The 27,619-nt window shown below is 45.0% G+C and overlaps 1 protein-coding gene across 1 annotated transcript; it reads left to right on the top strand.

Annotated features, from left to right (window-relative positions):
- Nucleotides 1–27,619, top strand: LOC309345537 (IgGFc-binding protein-like; the record flags this gene model as incomplete). The annotated part of the gene is made up of 20 exons (XM_081868610.1): nt 1–49; nt 903–2,129; nt 2,942–3,285; nt 4,359–4,932; nt 5,432–6,033; nt 7,360–7,927; nt 8,950–9,539; nt 10,714–11,293; nt 11,897–12,096; nt 13,202–13,343; nt 13,960–14,288; nt 15,176–15,749; nt 16,531–17,129; nt 17,675–18,239; nt 19,433–20,010; nt 21,157–21,727; nt 22,421–22,620; nt 23,721–24,101; nt 25,764–26,050; nt 27,425–27,619. 20 exons carry the CDS (start codon nt 1–3, stop codon nt 27,432–27,434), a joined length of 8,970 nt encoding a protein of 2,989 aa, XP_081724736.1. The 3' UTR covers nt 27,435–27,619.

The raw sequence follows: 27,619 nt of genomic DNA, 5'->3' as shown, positions 1-27,619 counted from the left end.
ATGGCCAAGAGGCTGCTGCTGCTTTTGACCGGACTGGCACTCCTATCTGGTGAGTTTGGTACTTAATTAACCTGCAGGTTGGTCCCACAAGGGAGACACTTCTTGAACTTTGTCTCTATGGAGCAACTGAAGATGCTGACAGAACAGGGACTCACTCAGAGCCTGGCAAATTTATCTTTGTCCAAAAATCCCACACTGTGGCTATCATACACACAGCCCAATGTATTGTTGGCTGAGTCTGTGCTAATACATGCCACAGGTCATCATCACCTGTACTAAACTTTAATCAGTCAGATTTCTGATTTAGGTGGTTCTCATTTTCCCCTGTATTTGGCCTCTCCCACAGAGGAATATTCCTGATCTTCCTGAGATACATTTTGAAAACTACCTGAGATGTATTTGTGAGCCTCTCCCACAGAGGAATATTCCTGATCTTCCTGAGATACATTTTTCCTGATATAACCAAATAGGGTTCTTAAAAAGTCCCTCTGATAATTTTCTGTCGATTATCGAGAGAGATGATTATTTTGGGAAGAAGATGCAAAAGTCAGATCAGTATAGAATATTCCAAAAGCTATCACACCAAGTGATTATAGCACAGCATTGAGATACTTGCATTGAGAAACGTCCTTTTGGGGTGCAGGCTATCACAGGAAAAGCTGGATATTCTTAGGGATGCTTCATAGCATGTCAATAGATAAATAATCATTTATTGAACTTTCTCAGATGCCATCTCCTTGATATAAGCAAATAGAATTATTAATGGCTTCCTTTAATTTTCTGTCTGTTGCAAGATAGGATAATAAAGCACACAAAACTCTAATTGCTGCCACATCGTATGATTAGGGCACAGCATCAAGATACTTGCACCTTACAAATTATCTGTTCCTTCTGCCTTTCAGGATTCTGTGGAGCAGATTACCGTGGGAAGGAATTTGTAACATGTTACCTGCAGAACTACTTGGCAAGCCAACACAGTCCTAGGCTTGAGCTGCTTATCACCGGATATCATCCTGCAACCACTGTCACAGTCACAGTGAACAAATCTTCATTTCAGAAAACGGTTTTAGTCTATGAGAAAGAGACAGTGTCTGTTGTGGTGCCGGCCTCTTTGGAGTTGACGGGGAACAATATCTTTGATGGGGTTGTCAGGATCCAAGCTGACAAAGATATCTTAGTCTTTTCCTACAACTACAAGCTTACATCAAGTGCTGCCACAGTCGTGTACCCAGTTCATCAGCTGGGCACACAATATTATGTGGTAACCCCAGAAGGGCATCTCTCAAACACTTTCAAGGAATTTGCAGTTGTAGCCTATCAGTTTCCCACTCAAGTCACTATTCACCTGAAAGGGGCCGTGACATTCCAAGGGAAAGTTTATGCTGCAGGGAGCAGGCTTGTTGTTGACCTCAAAGCCTTCCAAGCAATTCAGCTGCAAAGCTCAGTTGATTTGTCTGGCAGCAAAGTTGAATCAGATTCGCCCGTGGCTGTTTTGAGTGGGCACAGCTGTGCCATACAGTTCTCAGAATGTGACCATGTCGTTGAGCAGCTCTTGCCTGTTTCCAGCTGGGGCACCACCTTCATAGTTCCTCCACTGTCTTTTCAACCTAGAATAGACATTGTGTATGTCATTGCTTCCCAAAATACTTTGATCCAATACCAGTCTGGGGTCAACCAAGGCTCCCGTCGTGCAGTGGCTGGAGAAATCATGCGGTTTGAGAAGCAGCCCTCTCAGGTCCTTTCCTTCTCAGCTGATGTAGGAATCCAGGTCCTTTTTTTCTACACTGGTACCAATAATGGAAATTGCCAGTACGATCCATTCCTCATCAATGTTCCAGCCTTAACAAGCTATTGCACGTCATATCACATTGATGGGATTAGGGACTTTGATAATTTTGCTGTCATCATGGCCAAAACCTCAGTTTCTGGTGGGATCACACTGGAGAAAAAAGCCATTACCAATGTTGAATGGGCACCAGTCCCTGGAACAGAATATTCATTTGCTCTACTCAGCTTGGGCAAAGAAACCAGTGCCCTCTCTGTAGAACATCCCACCACTCCTTTTGGGCTCTTCATCCTTGGAGGTGCCAAAAGCAATGGTTATGGCTCCGTGGCCATTTGCTCCTGTGGTAAGTATCCAGATCTGTGCATATGGTTTAAGGTTTGTTTTTTTGCTACAAATGAGACGTTAGACTATCTAATTATAATTTGTTACATCTTAATGAATATCCCCATCCTTATTTGTGGTTTCTTCCACTTCCAATATTTTCATCTTTTTGCCTTCCAGCATTGGATGCTGTGTTTTAACATTACTGTCTGCTCATTTGTAGATTGTGAAAGAAAGTGGCCCCTTATGAGCGGTAACTGGAGGACCACAGTAGATCTCAATGGACATTGGAATGGAAGTTTAGCTGCCACTATTTCAGTGTCCTAGTTTCCAGTATACTTTCCATATATAGAATAAAGGACTGTAAAATGGTCTAATTTGATGAATTTTGATTTTCTGCCTCCCACTCTCAAATCTGCCCCCTTTTATCACAGGTTCCATCTCCTTGCCTGTGTCCTCCAGCCTCTTCTTCATTTGTCTCCTCTTTCTAACTCCGTTACCTAATCTGCACCATCCCTGCAGCCATCTTGTATTTCCCTGCTCCTCATGTTTCACTGTCTCCCATGGCCTCCTTCTGCCCCTCAGGCTCTCTGAGAAACCTACTCTCCACTTGGATCTTAATTCCAGTGTACTCACAGCTTTCCTTTCTTCCTGAGAAGGCAAATTTAAACCATATTGATTGCCTTATTGCCTGAGCAATCAGAATGTCCATAAGGCAACCAGAGAAGTGGCTATTCAGAAGCCTGTTTCCCTTGTTTTGTCTGTCTGCAGCATCCTCCCCTAGTTACTAACAATGCTTGCTTTTGCAATGACACCACCATTGTTCTGTTCCAGACAAACCAGTGTCTCCGTGCAGCTTGATCCAGTGCAGGAAGAAGGAGAAGTGTGAAATCATAGGAGGTGATCCAGTGTGTGTGCCAGAGTCTGAATCCAACTGCTGGGCCCAAGGAGATCCTCATTATCACACCTTCGATGGGAAGAAATTTGACTTCATGGGCACCTGTACCTACACTATTGCCAAGACTTGCGGCTCGGATGCCACTCTTCCTTCCTTCAGTGTTGAAGCCAAGAATGAGAACAGGGGAGGAAATACTCGTGTTTCGTACATTGGCTCTGTGACAGTCACAGTCTATAACACCATCATCAAGGTGGTCAGAAATGAGAAAGGCTTTGTGAGGGTGAGGACGAAAGAAATATTTCTATTTCTTTAAAAAAGCAACCTATTTTCCCCAAGAGTCCATCAGAATCTACTCTGCTTGCTTCTTGTCTTGTCTTGTAATGCAGGCATGTGGAACAGAAGATCTGGCAAAGTCTCCCTGCCCCAGTTTGCTAACCTGGACTGATCTCTGGCCACCACCCCAGCTCCCTCCTTCTGCACCTCCCCCCACCAGCCAGTGCCCCACTTTTTTAGCATTTGAGGAGGAGCTGTTTTCATTTTATGCCATACCTACTTTGCACTTGGCTGTATCCGCCTGCCATTGGGCACTGGGAACGATAGTACAGCCCAAATAGCTGAGGCTTCGGGGGCTTCTCACCATTTTTAATTTAAACAAGTTCTCCCAAAATAAGAGCGGTAGTGAGACAGAATTAGCTACAAGCCTAGATGGCTCAGTAAACTGATCTGGTGAGATCCATCGTTGGGATCAATGATCCAGTGAGTGCCCAGGAGCAGCACCTACCTCTGCTTGGTCCTGTTCTGTCACTTAGCTCATGAGATCTTTTTTTGCAAGGGAGGGGGGAGGGATCTGGATTACAGGGTTCCAGATATTTGCCTGGCAATCCACTCTAGTGACTGCATTTTCAATTATTCCTTCTTGCACTGTACTTTCCAGCCACAGGTCTGCAGTTAAAAGCTCTGTGTCCAAGTGTTACTTTTTCTTTTTCTTTTGCCCTGGAACTTCCCCTGGGAAAACCTGTTTTCTACCACTGAATCAAAAAGCCATTGACAGCAAACTTGCTTTTCATTTGCTCTGATTCGGCAGTAAAATGTCGAATCAGAGCCAAGGAAAGTGTGTGTGTTGGTCTTTTTCATATACATTCCTATTTTACATCCATCTCATTCAGCAGGCTGTATGATGTAACAAACCCAATAGGTTGTATTCAACCAATTTCTATTCTGGGCACACCCACTGAAATTAATGGACCCAAGTTAGTGCATTAATTTCAACAGGTCTGCTCTGAGTCTGACTGACATTGAATACAATCTACAGTCTTGTCCTGCTGTTTGTTGCATCTGAGTTTTCTCTTGCAGGTGGACAACCTGCGGTTCCGCCTGCCCATCTCCCTCCATGAAGGGAAACTCCGTCTCTACCAGAGTGGGAGCTCTGTCTTCATTGAGACAGATTTCTCCCTGAAGGTCTCCTATGACTGGAACACCTACCTGGTGGTGAAGCTCTCCAGCAGCTTTTATGAAAATGTCTGCGGACTTTGTGGCAACTACAATGGAGACCCCGCTGATGACTTCAGCAAACCCGATGGGGCCTTGGCTCCCAACCCCAATGAGTTTGGAAAGAGCTGGAAAGTAGATGATGGCGACAGGTTGTGTTGGGATGACTGCCATGGGGAATGCAAAACCTGCTCCCCAGAAATGGCCAAGAAGTATGAAGGTGAACCATTCTGTGGCTGGCTCATCAAAGGAGAGGATGGCCCATTCAGCAAGTGTCATTCTGTGATCGACCCCAACCCCTATCTGGGGAACTGTGTCTATGATCTCTGCTTGAATGATGGGCTGAAGGAGCTTCTTTGTGATGCGCTGAATACCTACGCAGTTGCTTGCCAGGAAAAGGGAGTTGCTATATCTGAATGGAGGATCCGCACTGGTTGCGGTGAGTGTTCCTGGGTGCTGAGTAGAGCACAGCAGATTTTATTTTCATTATTTGGCTTAAAAATTATGTTCTCCCTTATGTCATGAGGTACATAATGTCAAGCCAGGGCATTTCATGTTCTGCAGATCTCTGCATGAAGACTTTTTCACTGAGCCTAGCATTCACTATTAAGGAAGATTCTTGACACCACTGTGACAGAGAGAGATGATTTGAAGGGACTCTGGGAATAGAGTGTGACAACAGAGGCAGAATTAAAAAAATCAGATCAATGTAACAGCTGAATAGGGATGGGCTAGGAAGGCAAATGGTGGATGCCTTATTTCACCTGTATTGAACACTTCAAGGCGAGAATTGCATATGAGGTTATCCTGTTTTATTTCTGCAGTGCTCTAGCAGGGAGTTTAGGCTAGCAGAATCTAGAACACCTTGCTTCTGGCCCGCACTGTCTTCTAAGCTTTTAATCTTGTGTTATTGATAAGCATCTTGTCTCTTTTGACAGGTGTATCCTGCCCCGAGAACAGCCATTATGAGCTCTGTGGGTCTCCATGTCCTGCCACCTGCAATGACCAAGCTGGGCCCAAGAATTGCTCCTCGATGTGTTGCGTGGAAGGCTGCCAGTGTAACGAGGGCTTTGTGTTGGATGCTGGGAAATGCATCCCCAAGTCTGCCTGTGGGTGTGTGTTTGAGGGGAAGCACTTGCTTCCCGGCGAGCACTTCTGGGGAGACAAGACATGTACGAAAAGGTGCTTCTGCGACCCACAGACAAGACAAGTGAGCTGTCAGGCAGTGAGCTGCGGAAAGGGAACAGAGTGTAGGGTCGAGGGTGGCATCCAGAACTGCTACCCAACCGATTTTGGCAACTGCTCTGCCTCTGGCGACCCGCACTACATTAGCTTTGATGGCCGGAAGTTTGACTTCCAGGGCACCTGCGTGTATCAGTTCACTGGGCTGTGTGAGAAGAGGGAAGACCTGGTCGATTTCCAGGTCCTCGTCGAAAATGACCAGCGAGGCGGCCAGTCTGTGTCCTATACCCGGACTGTAGAGGTGAAAGTTTACGGGGCATCCATTGTGATGAGCAGAGGGAACCCCGCAAAAGTCACGGTGAGTTTATCATAGAGGTGGGGAACCAAAAGCAGGGGAGGAGGAAGGGGGGTGTGGTGGGTGCAGACCACCCCAGGTGTCACCACTGGGAGGAGTGACAAAATGCTGGGCGGCACTCATCACGGGGCTTGCAGCACACCTGAGCCATGTGTCTCTCCTGCCCAAACGGTCCACCCGCTGCCTCCCCCCCAGCTGTAGGGCAGCTGAGTGGGAGGAGGCAGGCGGACTCCAGAGGCCCCACAGTGCATGCCACCCCTATGGGTTGCTCACCCTGCCCCTGGACATGCCACCCCAGGTGCCCAAGCGGCTTCCCCATTGCTGACCAAATGCAGCCCACCAAGCCTTCCTGGCCCTCAGGACTCTCCCAACACTGCACTCCCTGCCCTGCTATTCTTCTCCCCAAGGCATCTCTTACCCTGGACTTGTTTTGTACCCTCCTTGAGTGCTTTTGCATGACTTGAACATGTCCTTTGAACCCTGATCATGCTTGCCTGGAAGAAAGATAGAGAGGCATATATGAGTATGTGTGAAACTAGCCTACTGTACATAGGTAAAATTAACATTCATTGCTCTGCCCACTTTTGCTTCTGACCCCTCCCACCTGTGGCATGTGGCCCCCAGAAAGTTGCCCGGAAGGGAATGTGGGTCTCAGCCTGAAAAAAGTTCCCCACTTCTCATCTGGAACACCACAGTTGGAAACTATTGAGAATCGGGGAGGGGATTATTCTGATAATGAAGGTACCTGGCATGGTTCCTTTCCTCTCCATGGCTAGTGCCCAGAAGAAAGATGAAGTGGGCAGCCTTGTGCCCATTTTCAATAGTTTTTGAAAAGAGACCATTCTGTGATCATATGAAATCTATTTTCCAGTATTATTATTATCTTTTTTAAGGGAGACTTTACTTCACTAATAGAGTACAGAGGGTTATCCTTTTTTTGGTTGCAGAGGTGAGAGGAACAAAACAGGCAGGGGCAAATTTCCCAGATTGTGTGTTACCAGAAGTTTCACGCCAAACATAAAGCTAAGATTGGCAAGTGAATTATTAGTGGGGAGATACTTGATACCTAACAGAGAATTTAAAAAGAGTTAAATTTCCCCTCCTCCCTGCAAATGGTAAGTTTTGCTGCTGATCTCTGTGCTCTGGAGCAGCCTTATGCATCCCAAGTGTTACTGGTCTCCCAACTTCCATCAGTCCTGGCCAGCACAGCCAAGGAACAGGGATGATGGGAGTTGTAGTCCAAAGTACATGGAGAGCACCAGGTTGGGGAAACATCATGGATTACAAAGGCACTTCTGAAATGCCCTTTTTTTTTTTAATGGGCTCTAGGTGAACGACTTGCTGACCAACCTTCCCTACAGCATCGACATCAACAGAATCTCCGTATACAGGAAAGGGCAAGGGGCAGTGGTCCAGACAGACTTCCAACTGACTGTCATCTTTGATGGGATCAGCCGGGTCACTGTGTCTGTGCCCAGCAGCTACCGTGGTGCCCTGTGTGGTCTCTGTGGGAACTTCAATGGCAACAAGCAGGACGATCTGACCATGAAAGATGGCACAGTGGCTCCGCACCCATCAGACTTTGGTCAGAGCTGGAAAGTGCGGGAGGTGCCAGGCTGCAGCAAAGGGGGCACGGAAGAATGCCCTGCTCTGTCAGCCATTGAGAAGAATCAACGGAACCTCAACAAGGAGTGTGGGCTCATCCTAGCCAAGAGCGGCCCCTTCAGAGAATGTCACAGCAAAGTGGATCCAGAAGGATACTTCCAAGATTGTGTGTACGATTATTGCTTCTTTGATGGCCAACAAGCTGTGATCTGCCAGGTCATTGCCAGCTATGCTGCAGCGTGCCAGGAAGCTGGGGTGACCATCTATCCTTGGAGATCGGACACCTTCTGCAGTAAGTGCTAATGCCCTGAGCTGTTTTCTGAAATTTCTCAGATTTTCAGAGTTACAGAGAACATGGTAACCTATCTAAAATGACATGCAAATATATCAATGCTTATTTTTCTTAAAGTATATATTCAAATTTTGTCTCTGTACCATTTCAGGTAAAACTTCATGTAAAACTTTTCCCAGCTGAGAAAGTCTCACTGTCCCCCCAACCCAAGTGATGGACAGACCTGCCCACTCTCTCAGTTTCTTAGTTTTTCTAATTTGAAATTCAGCTGTCCACATTTCAGAAGGAATCTGCAATTTTTGAAAGCGGGGGAGAAATCCCCATTAAAATTTGTCAACATTTTAGTACCAATTTCTACTTACAAACACATTTTTGCAAGTAATTACCCCATAGATAATGTGCTTTGGTATGCTATTTTCACTAAAATGTTCATTTTAATGGCCATTTCCCACTAAATATAGGCATTTTTTGGAAATACTAGTTGGTTGGAAAATTGCACTGCGATTTTGGAAATTATGAATTAAGCAGTTTCACCTTTAAATGAGAGCTGAAATGTATTTCTCCCACATCCCTATTTTCTCCCAGTCTAGGCATTCAGTTCTTGTATGATCAGAGGCAAAGAAAGATGGGACTTCTGTAAACCAGGTGTGTGTGTGTGTGCAGTGTAAACACACACACACACACACACACACACACACACACACACACACACACCAGGCTACCATTGAAAAGTGGGGATTCCAAACAGGTATAGAAATAGGTCAAAGACCAGCTCTCGGTTGGAAAGCTGTCCATGTCATATTTGGGAATCAGGAGTGGAAGAGTGCTGTTGTGTTCATGTCCTACTTGTGGACTTTATGTAGGTATCTGGTTGAGAGCAGAATGCTGGACTACATAGGCCTTTCATGCGATCCAGGAGAACTTTCCTTATGCTTATAATAACCCCTTTCAGCATGCCATCCTAGAACATCCTGGCCCTTTCCTCCCTCTCAATGTTTCTTTGTACTGGTTCCAATCAACAGGTCTTTCCTGCGCTCCGAATAGCCACTACGAGCTCTGTGCAAGAGGCTGTGCTCAGACCTGCAGCAGCTTTTATGCTACAGTCCCTTGTTCGGCTACGTGCCACGAAGACTGCGTGTGCAACGAGGGCTTTTTGCTGAGCGGCGATCAATGCGTGCCCACGTCCCGGTGCGGCTGTCACTACCAAGGCCACTATTACCCGGCAGGAGAGACTTTCTATCCAACCTGTCAGGAGCGTTGCATGTGCCATGCTGGGGGGAGTATTGGGTGTGTCTCATTCTCCTGTGGCCCCAATCAGGAATGCCGGTTGTCAGATGGCGTCCGGAAATGCTACCCTGTAGGCAATGCCACCTGTTCTGGTTCGGGTGACCCTCACTATCTCTCCTTCGATGGACGGGCCTTTGACTTCCAAGGCACCTGCACCTATACCTTGGCTACAGTCAACACAGGCAACCGGCTTTTGAGATCCTTTACTGTCAACGTGGAAAACGAGGCCTGGGGGAATGGGAAGGTCTCCGTTACCAAGATGGTTTCTGTCTCAGTCTATGGCATTACACTTACATTACTGCAGAACAAGCAAGGTCAAGTGATGGTGAGTCCAAGCTATAAGGAATGGGCAATTGGATGGCCATCTGTCATGGATGCTTTAGTTAAGATTCCTGCATTGCAGGGGGTTGGACTAAATGACCCACAGGGTCCCTTGCAACTCTGTGATTCTATGATTTTTAGTCATTCATCTTTTTTTATCTCTCATTAAGACATTGTCTTTGCTCAGTCATTCAATTTGTCCTAAATGAATCTGATAATTTTTGTTTGGTTTCTCTTTCTTCCAGCCCTAATTTCAGTTTTCCCATATTTCCACATTTATTTTTTTTAAAAAAGAGAGTCCTGAAAATTTGTCTACATTTTAGCGCAATTGTTATTGCAAATTTATCCTAATCTACTGAGTTTTGCATGCAGTTTTTTCCTAATATACATACTGTGGCAAGTAATATTTCCTACTTCAGTGCATTCTTATATGTCAGGGGCCAGCAAGGTTTACCTCGCCTGGGCCGGTTCACTCCAGTGGAGATCCCTCCGTGGGTCGGAGCGTGCACGCATGAGTGTGCATGGCCACAATTTCCCATGTCTGAATCTGCACAGACATGATTTGCGGTGTTTCCAGCATGCACAGACATGATTTCCGGCGCCTTGGAAGTGAGTCACCGCGCCACGCCGCGCTGGTTTAGTGCAACATGTGGCGACTCGGTTCGGGGGCGGCTTGTGGGCTGGTTAAATGACCCTTGTGGGCTGCTTGTGGCCCATGGGCCTCAGGTTGCCTACCCTTGCTATATGTCATTTTCACTAATATATGCATTTTTATACAAACATTACTTTGCTACTGTATATGCAATTTTTGTACATGTTACTTGGCCAGAGAACTGCATTGCAAAATTCAGAAAATTTCAAGGATAGTGGTGTTTTGGTTCTCATATGGTTTCAGAAAATGTAAATTCACTTTTAAATGCAAACCGCATCAAGTTTCTCCCCCATTCCTATCTAGAGGTTGAGAAGGGTGACAGCAACGAGGGTGGGGGTGAGGGCAGAGCTAGCACCCTCAAGCACACACACTCTTCCTCACATGCCCTTTTCAGCACACCTGTTTCAGGTTATCATCACTGAGAGGGCTAGGATAAAATAATGTTCCTCCTAGGAGCTTTTATGGTTATCTTTCCACTGCGACCTCAAAAAACCAACCTTTCTCAAAGAGGAAATCCTTCTTGCAGGTGAATGGCTTGATTTACACCGTCCCTATATCCTTGTCTGCTGGGCGAATCAGAGCCTATCAACATGGCACAAAAATCCTGATAGAAACTGACTTTGGTCTCATTGTGAGCTACGACCTGGTTTACCGTGTGACAGTCACAGTCCCAAGTACTTACCAGAGTGAGATGCGAGGCCTTTGTGGGAACTACAATGGGCAGAAGGATGACGACTTCCTGCTACCCGATGGGAGCACAACTTCCAATGCAGGTGACTTTGGTGCTTCCTGGAAGGTTCCAGTCCCTGGGGCAGCTGGATCTTGCTCAGATGGATGCTCTGGAAACAGCTGCCCAGTCTGTGATGAAAGGAAGAAGGAGATCTTCAAACAGCGCCACTACTGCGGGATCCTCACTGCATCTGATGGCCCCTTCAGTGCTTGCCATGGAAAGGTTGATGCCAATGTATACAGCAACGACTGCATCTATGACCTGTGCATGGGCAATGGGGACAGCCAGGTCTTGTGCAACAGCATCCAGAGCTACGTATCTGCCTGCCAAGCAACTGGGGTCTCTGTCAAGCCTTGGAGGAGCCCTTGCTTCTGTCGTAAGTACTGGGGATTGAACGTTCATGGGGACGTGAAATGGGAGAAGAGAAATGGGAGAAGTATCTGAACTGGTTCCTTGTCACTTTGGGGCTAAACTAGAGGGGTGTGCTCATTTGCAAAGCCCTAAAATGTCTCAGGCTCTGCAAAGGCTGAATTCATTTGACCTTTCCAATTACACACGATCACCCTCTTGACTATTTCTGATACACCAGTTATGAAATTGTTTGCAATGAGTTCCTGCCAGAGCCAGAAGTCTAAGGTAGAGGTGGGGAGCCATTTTTCAGTCCTGGGACCATGTTTCCTTCTTGGTAACCTTTTTGGGTCCATATGGCAATAGTGAGCAAAGCCAGAGCAAAAATGGGTGGAGCAATTGATGTTATTTGTTATTTTTGTACAGTGGGCCAGTATCTACCCCCAATCTTTTATACCCCTCTCTATCCTCTATCCAGGAAATTAAGAAGCATGATCAGAGTTCAAAGATACATTCTAGCCAGGAAAAAGAACTAGTCCCTCTTTTGGATTTCACATGCTGTCTTTCACAAGCATTTTAAGAAGCACCGGGGTGCTTTTGGTCTAATATCTTTTTTTCTTTTCCAATTTAGCTATGCGCTGCCCTGCCAACAGTCACTATGAGATCTGCGCCCAGCTCTGCCCCACCTCCTGTGCCAAGATCACAGACCCTGCACCCTGTCCGAAGAATTGTGCTGAGGGCTGCCAGTGTAATGATGGTTTCTTCTTTGATGGTGTTGGCTGTGTCCCTGCAACAGACTGTGGGTGCATAAAGAATGGACGCTACTACAAGGTAGATGGTCTTCTGAACCTGATTTTCCTCCCCTCCTTTTAAAATTAAACTACATTTTTTATTTTTACTGTCCCCAATCATTATGGATCAAGTTGTTTTTATCTGCTTTTACCTCTGTGCTTGCTCAGTTTCACATTCTTTCGAATCACAAGTCACAAGCTGTTGTGATAATTTCTAGGACTTAGGGAATTCCACAGCCTTTGAATAATTGAGTCAAGTCGTTTGTGTGTGTGTCTTAAGGTGTGGTTTTCTTTTGTAATCTGGAAGTAACAAAGTCCTAACAAATGAACTGCCCTTGTTATGAGGAGGTGCAGCAAATGGCAGAATAATGAATTTTTAAATGTAAGGATATGACAGAATTACTAAGGCCATGTTTATATATGAAACAGAAGAGCCCAGGCCTAAAGCCTATCTAATCCAACATTCTGTTCTCAGTACAGAGGCTAATAATAATAATAATAATAATAATAATAATAATAATAATAATAATAGTAACGTTATTATTTATACCCCACCCATCTGGCTGGGTTGCCCTAGCCACTCTGGGCAGCTTCCAACACACATAACTGTTTATGGGGTGCTTGGAAGCAGGGCATGAGCTCGATAGCCCTCTTCCTTAGTTGTGGAGTGGCTGGGGAAACCCAGTCAGATGGGCAGGGTATAAATAATAACATATCATCATCATCATCATCATCATCATCATCATCATCATCATTGTCATTGTCATTATCATTATTATTACAGTGGTACCTTGGTTTATGAACTTAATCTGTTCCGGAAATCCGTTCTCAAACCGAAACCATTCTTAAACTGAAGCTCGCTTTCCCTTCCAGCCCTGGTGACTCGACCAATTAATGGGTTTCTCCTCGAAATGTGATACCTGTTAATGTTTTCATGCCATCATTTGTTGCATTTAGAGCATTTAGAAGCTGACATGTATTCGTAAATAATGTTATTGACTTCAGGTCCAGTTGCAACAGAGAACCACATTCAGAACTCTTGGCTGGATGCTATTTGCCATCTTCACCTACACCTTTAGTGTAGATCTGATTCTGCCCTAATACTGTTGTTGCTCTATTTTATTGTTTTCCAAATTTCCCACCAGCCCAATGAGAAGGTTCTGCTGAATGCATGCCAGGAGATCTGCCACTGCATCCCAGGCCTGGGAGTGATTTGTGAGGCCCACAACTGCGCTGCTGATGAGATGTGCAAGATCCAAGATGGAGTCATGGGTTGTATTAATAAGGGTAAGGAGAGATTAATTAAAGGACGAGATGAGGAAACTGTGACCCTTCAAGGTGACGTCATTGTCCCTGACCATTGACTAGGGCACAGAGGGCACTACCTGCTGCCCAAGTAGTGGCTTTTGAAAGATATGGATAGCTCAGTTGGTTAGAGCATGGTGCTTATAATGCCAAGGTTGCAGGTTCTATCCCCGTATGGGACAGCTGTATATTCCTGCATTGCAGGGGGTTGGACTGGATGATCATTATGGTCTCTTCCAACTCTATGATTCTTTGACTTATCCACACTCACACATCTCTGTCCTCTACCCAGACAATCAAGAAGCATTATCAGAGTTCAGGGAGATATTCCAGCCCAATAAAAGTGGGACAGGAAGTGAGGCTTATGTGTTACTCTTGCCTTTTTTGTTTTCCCCTATTGCCGTGAGGCTATCATGGTACTATCCATGTGTTCTTGGACTACAGCTCCCATCAGTCCTGACCATCTGCTATATTGGCTGAGGCTGATGGGAACTGGAGGGCAACAGCATCTGGAGGGCACCGTACTGGCTGCACGCAATTAGATATTCACCCCGAATTGCATCTAGCAATCACTCACATTTCGCCCCTTTCATTCCAGATCCATGTAAATCCCTGAAGTGCCGAGAAAAAGAAACATGCAGGATTGTGAATGGCCAGGCCAAATGCATCCCTAACTTCTCAGGAATTTGCTGGGCCTGGGGGGACCCACACTACCAAACCTTTGACAAAAAGAAGTTTGATTTCCAGGGCACTTGTTCTTACACTATTGCCAAGTACTGTGGGAACGATGCTACGCTGGTGCCTTTCACTATTGATGAGAAGAATGACAACAGGGGCAACCAAGCTGTGTCCTACGTGCGTCTGACCAACATTTATGTCTATGGGTACAAGATCTCCATCCACAAACAGGAAACTGGAAGAATCCGGGTATGTTAGATTGCCAGGGGATGGGATGACCCCACTGGGTGTAATGGAATTCATTCTGATATATAGCCAGAGCCCAAAAGTTTAAAATAGCATTAAAGAGTATATATGTATGTCAGGATGGAGAAGAGAAACAAATGATTGCAGATCAGATTGCTATACCACTCTGAATAACTGAGGTAATGACCATCATGCTATTACCTAACTAAAAGGCCCTCATTATCCAGGAGTCCTATCTCATTTTCCTTTTTTTTTGGTATATAATTTTTGTTATATTTTCTGTTTTACAATTTAAAATACTCATTTTACATCCTTAAGATATCACTGACTTCCCTCCTTCTCTTTCCATGGTTCATTTTACATATCATAAATCCCTGCATACTTTACAAAAAACTATACCATTCAGTATTCCGTTATTGCATCCAACAAAACTTATTTACACAGTTGAATTTATCTTAATGCTGCCAGCATGTCCTATCTCATTTTCCTGAGCTTGTGTCACTGTGGTGAGGGGCGAGACAGTGGCAGGGTTGGTGCAGTGCAAATGCATCAGCAGAATTGGCTTTGCTGGTGTGTTTGCCTCACTACATCCTCACTGCTGCCTTGCCTCTCCCACTTTTGAAAAGCCATAACAATGATGGTGATGGGAGCCATGACTCCTTAAATGGTAACAACACAATTCCTAACCATGTCTGCTGAGATACAAGTCTGATTGAATCCAGTGGGACTTGCTGTCAAGTAAGTGGGGTTATAAGGCTAGGATCAACCTGTCTGTCCCTGTTTCCTGCAGTTGTGACTACATGGGATTGTGTGGCACAATCTCCAAAAAAGCCTAAGAAAACCAAAGGAATTATTCCTGTGTGTGTGTTGTCTTGCCTTTCTGCCTCTAGCTGAATGACAACATTGTCAGCCTGCCACTAACTCTTGAATATGGCAAGATCAAGCTGTACCAGAGCGGCACCAATGCTGTCCTGCAAACAGATTTCGGCCTGCAAGTGACGTACGATTGGAAATGGCACCTGGTGATCACTCTCCCCAGCAGCTACTATGGGACCATCTGTGGGCTGTGTGGAAACTTCAACCAAAACCCTGCAGATGACATGGTCTTTCCCAATGGCACCAAGGCTGCCTCCATCATAAGCTGGGCCAGCAGCTGGAAAGTCAAGGACCGGGACCCCTTTTGCTGGGATTACTGCCGAGGGAATTGCCCAACATGTGATGAGAGCAAGAGGGCGCTGTATGGAAAGGAAGAGTACTGTGGGCTGATCAGCAAAACCTCGGGGGGGCCCTTCAGAGAATGCCATTCCATAGTGAATCCAGATGACTTCTTTGACAGCTGCATTTATGATGTGTGTCTCAATGGAGGAGCCAAGAACATCCTTTGCCAGGCATTGGAGGCCTATGCTAAAACCTGTAGGAAAGAGGGTGCCACCATATATGATTGGAGGACAGCCTCTGGCTGTGGTGAGTACTTTTCCTTTATACACACAATGTATGTAATGACACCTACGGCTTAGAGCAGCAGTGATTATTAATAGTCCACAGACCTTCAACTTCCAACCCTCCACAAATATCTGACGCCACACAAAGAGGCTGGGAAAGAAAGCCACAGTGCACAAGATAGCCCACTAAGTGCATGCTTTTTCATTGCTAAAAGCATAAACAAGAGGAAAACCTCGAATGAGATACCCTGTTTGCTTTGTATATCAGTTTGTGGTTGAGAATAGCTGTATCTGAAGCAAACAAATCCATGAACTACATCACTCCTCTAGCAGCAGAGCTTCATGAATCTGTTTGGCTATTGGAATGAATAGAAGCATGGCTGGACCAAGACATTTTGCTACCTGAGTCATAAGAACACAAGGTCTAGCATCCTGTTTTTGCAGCAGCCAATCAGATGCCCAAAAAATTTCACAAGCAACCCATGAGTGCAACAGCACTCTCCCTACTTCAGAGTCCCAGCAAAGGGTATTCAGAGGCATTCTGTCTCCCACAGTGAAGGTAGAACATAGCAACCTATTCGCCATGAATTTGTATAAGCCTATTATTGATTAATCCATCTGACCGTGTGGCTGCTGGACCTTATGTTATCCTGGGAAAAGGATAGTATCTTTCATGTAAGTGCACTTTTAAACTCCCAGTGTTCCTGCTTCCACATACAATATCAGCAACAAGAGCTTTTGCGAAGTTGAGACTTCAGCACGTTTTATCAGTTCTTAAATTCCTGATGTTCTCCTCCTTACAGCCTTGCCGTGCCCTCAGAATAGCCACTATGAGTTCTGTGGCAATGCCTGCCCCGCCAGCTGCTCCGACCGCACGGCTCCCTCTTTCTGCACGCAGCCATGTGTGGAAGCCTGCCAATGCAATGATGGCTACGTCCTCAGCGTCGACAAGTGTGTGCCTGTCGGGAGCTGTGGCTGCACCTACAATGGGCTCTACTACAAACCCGGAGAGGAGTTCTGGGCTGATGAGACCTGTGGTTTCCGCTGCACATGTGATCCCACCCTGGGCTTTGCAGTGTGCAAACCAGCTGGCTGCAAAGCCAGTGAGCAGTGCACTGTGGTCAACGGAGTCCGGGGCTGTTATCCCGTAAGCACTGCTACTTGCTCAGCAACTGGGGACCCTCACTATACGACCTTTGATGGGAAGAAATATGACTTCATGGGCACCTGTGTCTACCAGCTGGTTGGGCTCTGCTCCAAGGACCCGACTCTCAGGCCTTTCAGTGTCAATGTGGAGAACAACAACCGAGGCAACCCAAAGGTGTCTTACACCAAAGTGGTGACATTGAAGGTCTACGATGTAACTGTGATTATGAGCCAGGAGCATCCGCGCAAGATCCAGGTATTGACACAGGAAATTGATGTATGTATGTATGTATGTGGAGGTTCTTTGCGTCCTTTCAGGACTGAGGCTGAGGCTCTTGGAATAGTTTCTGTATCTTTGGACATTGTAGCTTTAACTACCTGGGCTCTTCTTATGCAGAGTATAGGCTACGTCACGTAGAGATGTTGCACAGTTACAATCATAATTCATTGTGGATTATATGCAGCTGGTGGCCCACTGAGGGCTGTCAATTGCAGCTCCTGAAGATGGAACTAGGCAAAGGTGGTTTGTAGTCAGTGAGCGCAGCTGCTCAGCAACGGTGAGTTAACCTGCTTTTATTCTGAAAGAGTGCTTTAACAGTCAATCCTTCTTCACAGAGAACTCTGAGTATAGCAGTTCCCCAACAACTTTCAGCACACTTTGCAAGCTCTGGCTTCCAAGATCCTATTGGAGAAGCCACAATTGTTTAATGTGCTATCATACTGCTTGAAATGCATGGTGTGAATGTAGCCTTCCATTAGATATGGCTTTACGGTAACAATTCCTGTTGCATCACATTCCAGGTCAATGGCGTCTTTGTGAACCTGCCTTTCTACCATGAAGACAAGATAAAAGCTTACATCAGTGGGAATGAGGGCATCATCAAGACTGATTTTGGCCTGACGGTAGCCTTTGACTGGAACACCAATGCCAAAGTCACTGTACCCAGTACGTACGCCAATGCCGTTTGTGGCCTCTGTGGCAACAACAACTTGAACCCCAATGATGACTTGACCATGAAGGATGGGAGTCATGCATCCAGCATCTCCCAATTTGCAGAGAGCTGGAAAGTTGGAGAGGCCCCTGGGTGCACACCAGGTTGCACCACCGATTGCCCGCCATGTGGAGATGCGCAGAAAGAAATCTACAAGGGCGACCAGTACTGTGGCATCCTCATCAAAAAGGATGGGCCATTCTGGCGATGCCATGATGTCCTTGACCCAACACCCTACTTCACAGATTGCGTCTTTGACACCTGCCAGTATCATGGTCAGCATAAAATTATGTGTGATGCCATCAGCATCTACGTGGCAGCATGTCAGGCTCTGGATGTTGAGATTGAAGAATGGAGATCAAACTCTTTCTGCAGTAAGTGTTGCCTCTTGAAGCTTCAATAAGTCACATCATCTATTGTTGACATTGACTGGCATTGGTTCTCTAGGATCTCAGCCAGGGACTTTTCCCAGTCATACCTGGGGCTGCTGGGGGTTGAACTAGCAGTTATTTGCATGAAAAGCACGTGATCCACCACTGAGCTGCACTCCCTCCCCTAGTTCAACTTTAGGGATGTGCATGAGTTGAAGGGAAGTGCTGCATAAACTTGACATTCATCAAATTTTGAAATGTGAGGTTTGCAGTTAGATTCTTTTCTCCCTAAATGTATTTCAGCATTCATCAGAGTATTTGAATAGGTACCAGATCATTGTATAAAAGCAAATAGTAATAGGCTTCTTTCTCTTTCCCAGCAGAGACAAGGTCTTAACTCTTATGGTCTGTTATTCAATGTTAGTCATGCTCAGAGTACACCAGTTGAAATGAATGAACATGACTACCTTAGCTTTATTAATTTCAATGGCTCTATAATGAGTAAAACTTAGTTGGATACAGCCCATAATGCTTAAGATTATTTATTTTTAAATACCCTTGGATTTTGAAAGACCAGTTGGAATCTTTTTGTTTAAGCCTCTTGACTTGTCAGCAACATCTATGACTTGATACATACAGGTCACATCAGAGCTAAGATTCCCCTGAAAAATTCAGTCGGAATCCAATCTGCATATAGCAATTTTGACATTAGATGTGAAGCATTTTGCATTTACTGATCTCCACATTCAGATTGAACATTTAAGTGTCAAATTCATTTCAACCTTGATAATTCAAGTAGCGGGGGTTCACATATATCCAATTTTAAATGTTGATCCTGGAGAGGGGCAGGGAAGCAGTATCATTCTTAGTCTAAACCATCCAGGCATTTAAAATGCTGTAACATCTTTTAACAGGCTTCGTTTTGAATTTATTCAGCAATTTCAAGTGCTGCAGGGCAAAGCGATATGATGATGATGATGATGATCAATGAGATACTTCTATATTCTCTAACTATTCCATTAATGGATTTAAATATGAATTCAGATGACAGCCTTCACTAAAAACTAACCAGTAGATGGCACTGCATAAACAGAATAGGCAAAAGAGTCCTGCAGACCTCTTCCTGTCGATGTCTCTGAAACAACCTCTATACTAGCTTGAAATTCACCACAGTCTGTTTTTGTCCTTTCTTCCAGGCCCTGCCTGCCCACCCAACTCTTACTACGAGCTCTGCGGAAACGGCTGCCCTGCCACTTGTCATGGTCTCTCGGCTCCTGATTGCTGTGAGATGTCCTGCAAAGAAGGATGCTATTGCAATCCAGGGTTTATCTTGAGTGGGGACCAATGTGTCTCCATTGGCGATTGTGGCTGTGAGCACCAGGGCAACTACTACAAGAAGGGAGAGGTTTTCTACCCCGGTTCCTCTTGCCAGAAACGATGCCAATGTGCAGACAATGGAGTTGTCCAATGCGTGGACTTCTCCTGTGGGCCCCATGAGGAATGTAGGATAAAGGATGGTGTCCAAGGCTGTCATCCTGTAGGGTCTGGCACATGCAGTTTGGCCACAGGCTCCCACTACCTAACTTTTGATGGACGGGCCTACGACTTCCAAGGAACCTGCACTTATACTTTAGCTAAAGTTGTCGGTGTGGGTTCTCAGCTGGTAAACTTCTCAGTGATGGTGGAGAATGAAAAGTCTTTTACCAAGATGGTTGTGGTCTCTTGTCATGGATATACCGTTGTCATTGAGAGGGCAATAAAGTGGAAAGTCAAGGTAAGTTCTGTTTTGGGTTTAGCCTTCTTGAAGTAGAAATGCCAGCAAAGTTCACTAGCAGTTTCTACAATTGCAGGAGTCCCTGGGAGAACGTCGTCTCCCAATGTCCACTGCACCCCATCTTACAATCTGGGTTTGTCTCAGTTTCTCATTTTTTCCAATATTCAATTCAATTCTCCATTTTTTTCTGCAGCAACCTGTTATATAAATGCTTTAAACAATAAAACATGATTTTGAAATTAAAACATGCAAGTGATAAGGGAACTGTATAGGAAATGTAGGGTGTGTTGATTTCATTTTTTAGGGTTTTAGGGAGTTTAGAGGGTCCACTAGAGAAACAAGCAAGCTGCATGGATCTTAGACTAGGATGCTGCTACTGGAAGCTAGCCCTGATTTCTCCACCCACTTGTGTTTAGGTTGAACTGATGAGTGCTAGGTATCGGCTCAGAAAACTTTTGAAGCATTCATTTTGGGGCATCCCAAGTCCCCTCCCAACTGGACAGCAACTACCAGAGAGTAAGACCCACTGGCAACACTGCAGGGCTGTTCTGCTGCAAACCCTTGATCCCTTTTGACTGGTCTTTAGGTCTTTAGTGACTAACAAATTATGATTTGCCCTGTAGTAATGGTATTGTGTGGTCTGGCTCTGAGATACTAGCTGTGCTGGTATTTATTGTATGTTTTATGCTTGCTTTTGTCTTTTTGAAGGAAATTGATATTTAAAATGGTTTTAATATTATATCTTACAGTGTATATCCTAATACATTTCTATCTTCTATGTAAAAAAGGCCTGTGGATTTGTTGCCCTAAGGAGACAGGGTGCTTGAATCCATTTGAATGGCACAAACCTAAATTTTTGCTGTGTGTTTGAATCCTTCCAGAATAGTGGGAGTCTAGAGGAACCCTTAATTTGTAAACTGCTTCGGGAGGCATTCTATTATTATTATTATTATTATTATTATTATTATTATTAATAATAATAATAATATACCACCCTATATGGACAGGTCTCAGGGAGGTTCACAGAATAAAATCAGAATATAAAACCACAAAATACATTCTTTGCCTGAAAAGTGGTATCTAAATCCATTAAATTCTGACAATTTTAAACTGTGTCCATGGTCACCTTCTCTGTGGTTAATGTAGGTGAATGGAGAGCTCTATACGCTGCCCATGAAGACAAACGATGGGAAAATCTGGGCCAACCAGGAAGGCAAAAATATCATTGTCCAGTCCAACTTGGGTCTTCAAGTCCTTTTTGACACCTCCTCGTATGTCCTGGTGTCTGTCCCCAGTAACTATCAGGGACTTGTCAATGGCCTATGTGGCAATTTCAATAAGGACAAGACTGATGACTTTACTCTACCTACGGGGGAAAGAACCCAGAATGTGATCGAGTTTGGGGCCTCTTGGAAGGTTCCCATTGATGGTATCAGATGCTCTGATGGTTGTGGAGATAAATGCCCTGTCTGTGATGCAGCCAAGACAGCGCCGTACCGACCTGAGAGTTCCTGCGGAATGATCCAAGCCCAATCCGGCCCCTTCAGGAGCTGTCACTCCTTGGTAGACCCTACTGAATTCTTCAACCACTGTCTGTATGACATGTGTGCAGCCAATGGTGCAGGAGAAACTCTCTGTAGGAGCATCCAGGCCTACGTAGCGGCATGTCAGGCTGCAGGAGTTACAATTGGAGCCTGGAGAACAAACAACTTCTGCCGTAAGTTTGTACAGGAATCTGCAGTTATTGTTATTTATTGTTATTTATTAAATTTCTATACCACCCTTCAGCTGAGGATCACAGGGTGGTTTACAATATAAAAACACAAGAATATGTAACATAGTAACCAATAATGACAATACCGCCCCCCACAGTTTAAAAGGCTCTCTCATCCATCCATCCGTCCTGTTATATTGGCCAACAGATACTTCAATGGTATTTGTATTTGGATCCCATAGAAAATAAGCTATTTCTTTAAAATTAAATAAATAAAAAGCTAATTTCTTCATCCTCTGTTTGTGAAGATGCATTGCCTATAGAAAATGGTTTCACCTTCAGCATTTAGAACAGGGTGGAGAACCTCCGGCCTGCAGGTCAAATTAGGTCCACCAACACCCTTCCCATTTGGCCCGTGAGGCCATTGTGGTCAAGCCACCTTTGCCTACCCTACATATACAGGTGTGGGGCAGGCATAGGTGGGGCTTCTGCATGTATGGGTGGGCAGGTTTCCACAAATTTTAAAAATGGTGTTTTATTGAACTTCTATTTTATTTTGCCCTTATCACACACCCCAATGAACATAGGTGATCTCTCCCCTGCCCCCTAACTTAAGAATGCTTAGCTAATGTTCTATATGTGTCTGAACCATCACTGTCTCCTTTCATCACTTGTCTCCTCTCCCTTCCTTTTCAGCTCTCACTTGCCCACCCAACAGCCACTACGAGTTGTGTACAAAGACCTGTGATTTCACTTGCACCAGCTTATCCACTCCAGGCCGGTGCACAAAACAATGCTTTGAAGGTTGCCAGTGTGATTATGGCTACCTGTTTGACGGTGACAGGTGTGTGGCAGTGGGGAACTGTGGCTGTTCGCATGATGGGCGCTACATAAAGGTAAGTACAGTGAAAGTGGTGGTGTCCATGAATAACACTCTAAGCAAACCCAAAGAGCTAGTTTCTCTTACCTCCTTAAGATGGCCGCTCATGCATTGGCCACCAGAAAAAGAAGACATGTCTGTGGCACCTTCTCATTCTCACCCTAGGGTCACATAGAGTAGATGAGGAGAAAGGGTTGCTGAGAAAGGCCAAGCCTGCAGAGTGATGGAGAGAGAATGAGACAAGTTGGGGAGAACCTCTGGACCAGCAAAGCTGATGGAGCAGAGCAGGAAGGGACATAGGGAAACAAGTGCAATATATGAAGAGAGAACATAGCATAGTCAGGGTTGAAATTGATTTAATGCTAATTCAAGTAAATGTGACCTCTTTTAGTATCTATTTTATTATCTGTTTATCATTTATGTTGCATTGGCATACCCTTATGGATTTAGTTGTATAGTTGTATGTTGTTGTTGTTTAGTCGTTTAGTCATGTCTGACTCTTTGTGACCCCATGGACCAGAGCACACCAGACAATCCTGTCTTCCACTGCCTCCCGCAGTTTGGTCAAACTCATGCTGGTAGCTTCAAGAACACTCTCCAACCATCTCGTCTTCTGTGGTCCCCTTTCTCCTTGTGCCCTCCATCTTTCCCAACATCAGGGTCTTTTCCAGGGAGTCCTCTCTTCTCATGAGGTGGCCAAAGTATTAGAGCCTCAGCTTGAGGATCTGTCCTTCCAGTGAGCACTCAGGGCTAATTTCCTTCAGAATGGATAGGTTTGATCTTCTGGCAGTCCATGGGGCTCTCAAAAGTCTCCTCCAGCACCATAATTCAAAAGCATCAATTCTTTGGTGATCAGCCTTCTTTATGGTCCAGCTCTCACTTCCATACCTTACTACTGGGAAAACCATAGCTTTAACTATACGGACCTTTGTCAGCAAGGTGGATTAGTTGTATAGCTGCATGTTTTAAATACTTTGGTTCTGTAAATATACATTTTGAATGTTTGCTTGCAAATGGAATTCTAGTAGCAATCATATATAATTGTGCATTTAAATTTTTAATTTAACCACACTTTTCTTATCTCCCTCTCCCTTTTGTGCGTTATAAATCTTCCAGGCTGGCGAGACTATTGTTTTTGAAGGTTGTTCAACCAGCTGCACTTGTCGCCCAACAGGCCAACTGGTCTGTGAGGGAACTAGCTGCCAGTTAGGAGAGATTTGTCGCCTCCACAATGGTGTGCGTGGTTGCAGGGGGCAGGAAGGCGAGTGCATCATCGTCCCTGGAGCACGGTTGACCTCCTTTGATGGCGTCTCTGGGGGAATCCTTTATGAAGGAGCTTATGAGGTGGCTTCCCTTTGCAATGAAAATGACCTCTTTTGGTTCAGGATCATAGCAGTGGTCAAGAAATGCAACGAAATGGATTTGCCATCAGTGTCGATAGTACACGTATTTTTCCAAAGGATGCTTATCACTGTAAAAACAAACAAGGAGGCATGGGTAAGTTCTGAAGGCAGGCTCTACATCTCCTGTGTAGGTCATACATAATAAACATTACTGACGTCAGCCCATTGATTTCAGTGGGTCTGCTCAGAGAAGATGCTAGTTGGAGACAATCCATTATTTAATTGTTTGTTTATTTTCTGCATTTATGTAGTGAAATCTCATTAAAATTCTCTAGGAAGCTTACAATATAGAGGTAAAGAAAACAAATAAAAGAAAAAGAAAACATCACACCAGTAACTACGTAAGACAGCAAAAAACCAAAAGTAAGCCTAAATCACCTTTCATTGTAATTAGTCTCTCTTGGCTTTGGAGGTGGCAATGCAGCTCCTTCTCAAGGGTGCAAGGGAGCCTACAATAGGTATGCCTCTGGCCCTGGTCTAAAACAGAAGTGGAAAATCTGGGGCCCGGAGACAATATCTCATCCAGGCCTCTTGGTATGGCCCTTAGTACTTGCTCCAGGCTACTCCCATAGCCAGGCCACACCCCTCACTGGTCTGCTCCATTCCATTCCCATTAGTGCTTTTGCTGGGTTGGAATGTGCCTCTGAGCTGTGATTCTACCTCTTGCTCACCTGGGCGAGTGGTAGAAAGGTTTGCATGTTTAAAGGACTTACTTTTGTGTGGCTGCTATGTATCCTACCGTACAAAGGTAAGAATTGCATGCATTGATCTGCCCACTTTATTCCTATGGCACTGGCTGCGATGCAGCTCCCCGAATGCTGCCATGAAAGAATATGGCTCTAGAAAAGCACTCCTCGCTCTAAAGGATTATGAATAATGGACAATATGAGGACAGAAAGAGGAAGGTGGTTCAGGGCCCAGCTATCGAGAAGTAAACGGTGGCAGAACAAACCAAAGTCGTACAGCAGTAAAAGCAAAGACTGAAAAGGGTACTGTGTTCTGTGGAGGAAAATTGTCCCTGAGGGGTTCAAGTATGGAGGCTCACACCAAAGTCCCAAATTGGTCAGACTTTAATCTGTTGCAGGAAAGAAAAAAGACCAGATAAGAAAATAGGCTGTGCTCTTGGATTGGTTCTCTAGTCCTCCAAACACACACACACACACACACACACACACACACACACACACACAGGCTTGCCTTTCATGTTGTTTGTGCTCAGTGTGTGATAATCAGTTACATAGCTTCTGAATTTGGAGTAATTTTGGATATGATAAATCAGTAGGAATATGCAAGCTGTCTCTGCATACTAATTCCTCTTGACCAAGGGTGGGGAATCTCGAGTCCAGGAGCCAAATGCAGTCTTCAAGGCCTCTCCCTTTGGCCCTTGGGACTTTCCCCTAGGGCACACCTCTTACCAGTCCTGCTCCATATCTCATCACATGCTTTTGCCTGACTGGGATGCTTTATTGAACTGTGATAATGTTTTTGCTTGCCTGGATGGATGGAGGGTGGAATGTTGTTTGTCCATGTCGGTGCAGAAACCTTTGGGTTTTGTGAGGCTGGAAGGTCACCTACTGTACAACAGTAACAGTCCACCCATTACTCCATCCACTTTGGCTTCTGGTCTCACCCACCACTGGCATGTGGACCCCAGAAAGTTGTCCATCGGGAAATGCAGCCCTTGAGCTGAAAAAGGGTCCCTCCCTTACTCTAACCATTAACGCAACACCTTTCACCCTCCTTTTCTGAATTTCAGGTCAATGGGCACCAAGTGCCACTCCCGGCAATGGTATCTGCAGGTGTCTCCATAAGCGTCTCTCAGGATGGTGTCGTGATTAATTTGGCCTCTGATGTAAAAGTTCTCCTCAGAGCCTGTGGGGAAATGACAGTGGAAGTCAGCAAAAGCCTGGAAGGAAAACTCTGTGCCTCCTGTGGCAACTTCAATGGAAATGGTATTGATGACCTGAAGCTGCCCAATGGGAACGTAGCAGGAAATATTGCTGAGGTCATTGATTCCTGGAAGGCCAGGGACTTCACTAGCTGGTGAGTGGCTCTGGGGGAGGTTTTTGCCTAAAGAGGATAAAAGAAGTACTTTGTTGTTTGATCCTCTTAGGGACTGAGGAGTTGTTCAAGGAGTCTGCTCTGAAGCCCCCAACCCATATTGCAAGTTGGAACATGGCCTGCCCTGGAATCTGTCTCCCAGACAAATCTCCTGAAGTGGTCTGCTACTTGTCTCTTTGTTCTGAGTTGCATCTAACATTAGACATTTCCAAAGCAGACTCACTAAAATTAACGGACATTACTCCATCCAGCTCCGAGGGCCTTCTGGCAGTTTCCTCACTGTGAGGGAACCAGGCAGAGGGCCTTCTCGGTAGTGTCGCCCACCCTGTGAAACACCTTCCCATCAGATTTCAAGGAAATAAACAACTATCTGATTTTTAGAAGACATCTGAAGGCAGCCCTGTTTTGGGAAATTTTTAATGTTTGATGTTTTATTGTGTTTTAAATATTCTGTTGGGAGCCACCCAGAGTTGCTGGGGAAACCCAGCCAGATGGGTGGGGTATAAATAATTTATTATTATTATTATTATTATTATTATTATTATTATTATATAATTCCTATAATTCTACTCTGGCTAGAATTTAGTTGGCTATAACCCAGTGTTTCACTAACTGGTCCCAGGGCAGAAATACAGCAATAAAACAACAGCAAACTGTTTAAACAATACTCATATATATGAAAACATCCTTAAAATTCAGCAACAGAGAAACAACTTCTATCTGAGTGGCTTGTGACAGTTTTGAGTTCTCAGCTGCCTCCCAGAGGCCAGGCTGAAGAGTTGCATCTTCACTGACTGATGAAAAGTCTGCAGCGTCAGAGCTGTGGGGAAATCTACGCATGATATGGGGGAGGGATCTGTGTGCTCCATCAGCACATGGGGGAAGCCATCTCCCCACCACCACAACCAATACAAAGTCCCTTAGGGCAGAATGTCATTGGTCAGTCATGATGCACTGCCCCTCCAAGGGAAAGTTGCCCTAGCCTATTCATAGCCACACATTACTTGCTGTGCTTGCTAGGTGTTCCAAGCTACTAGGATTATTATTTTTAAAGAGAAAAAAAAGTAAACCAATGCCCAGGCCAGGAGGACAAGGCAGTTCATGCCACAAGTTCTTCCTTCAGACAGCTGGCTGGCTGGCTGGCAGTCAGTTGTTCCCTATAGACAGCATCTAGCATCTGGCAGCAGTCAGCAGATTGTAAAACCAGAATGATGAGTTACATTCAGACAGTAAAATACCCATAAACTGAGCCATTACTATTCAATAAAATTCTACAGTTGCATGGGAAGTATTGGACAGTTTCTCCCTGATACATAAACAAGATCATATTGACTTCTTCAAAATTTTCTATTCCAGTGATGTCTGATCCAAAGCGAGCGACTCTCTCTGCTGTTTAACTGTTGGCGTCAACTATTTGCATCTGAGCTCGGAGCAAAACTGTTCTGCATACAGTATTCCCTGGCTTCACATCTTCGTGTTTTTCAACCTGCTATCTGATTGCCAAACAAAATGATGACACTTTTTCCTGAGAATCAATAAATCCTCTCTTTT

The sequence above is a fragment of the Podarcis erhardii genome (assembly GCF_964252035.2).
Source record: "Podarcis erhardii genome assembly, chromosome: 7".
Lineage (NCBI taxonomy): Eukaryota > Metazoa > Chordata > Lepidosauria > Squamata > Lacertidae > Podarcis > Podarcis erhardii.
Note: the sequence above shows the minus strand (reverse complement) of the source record. Positions and strands in the feature narration are given on the sequence as shown.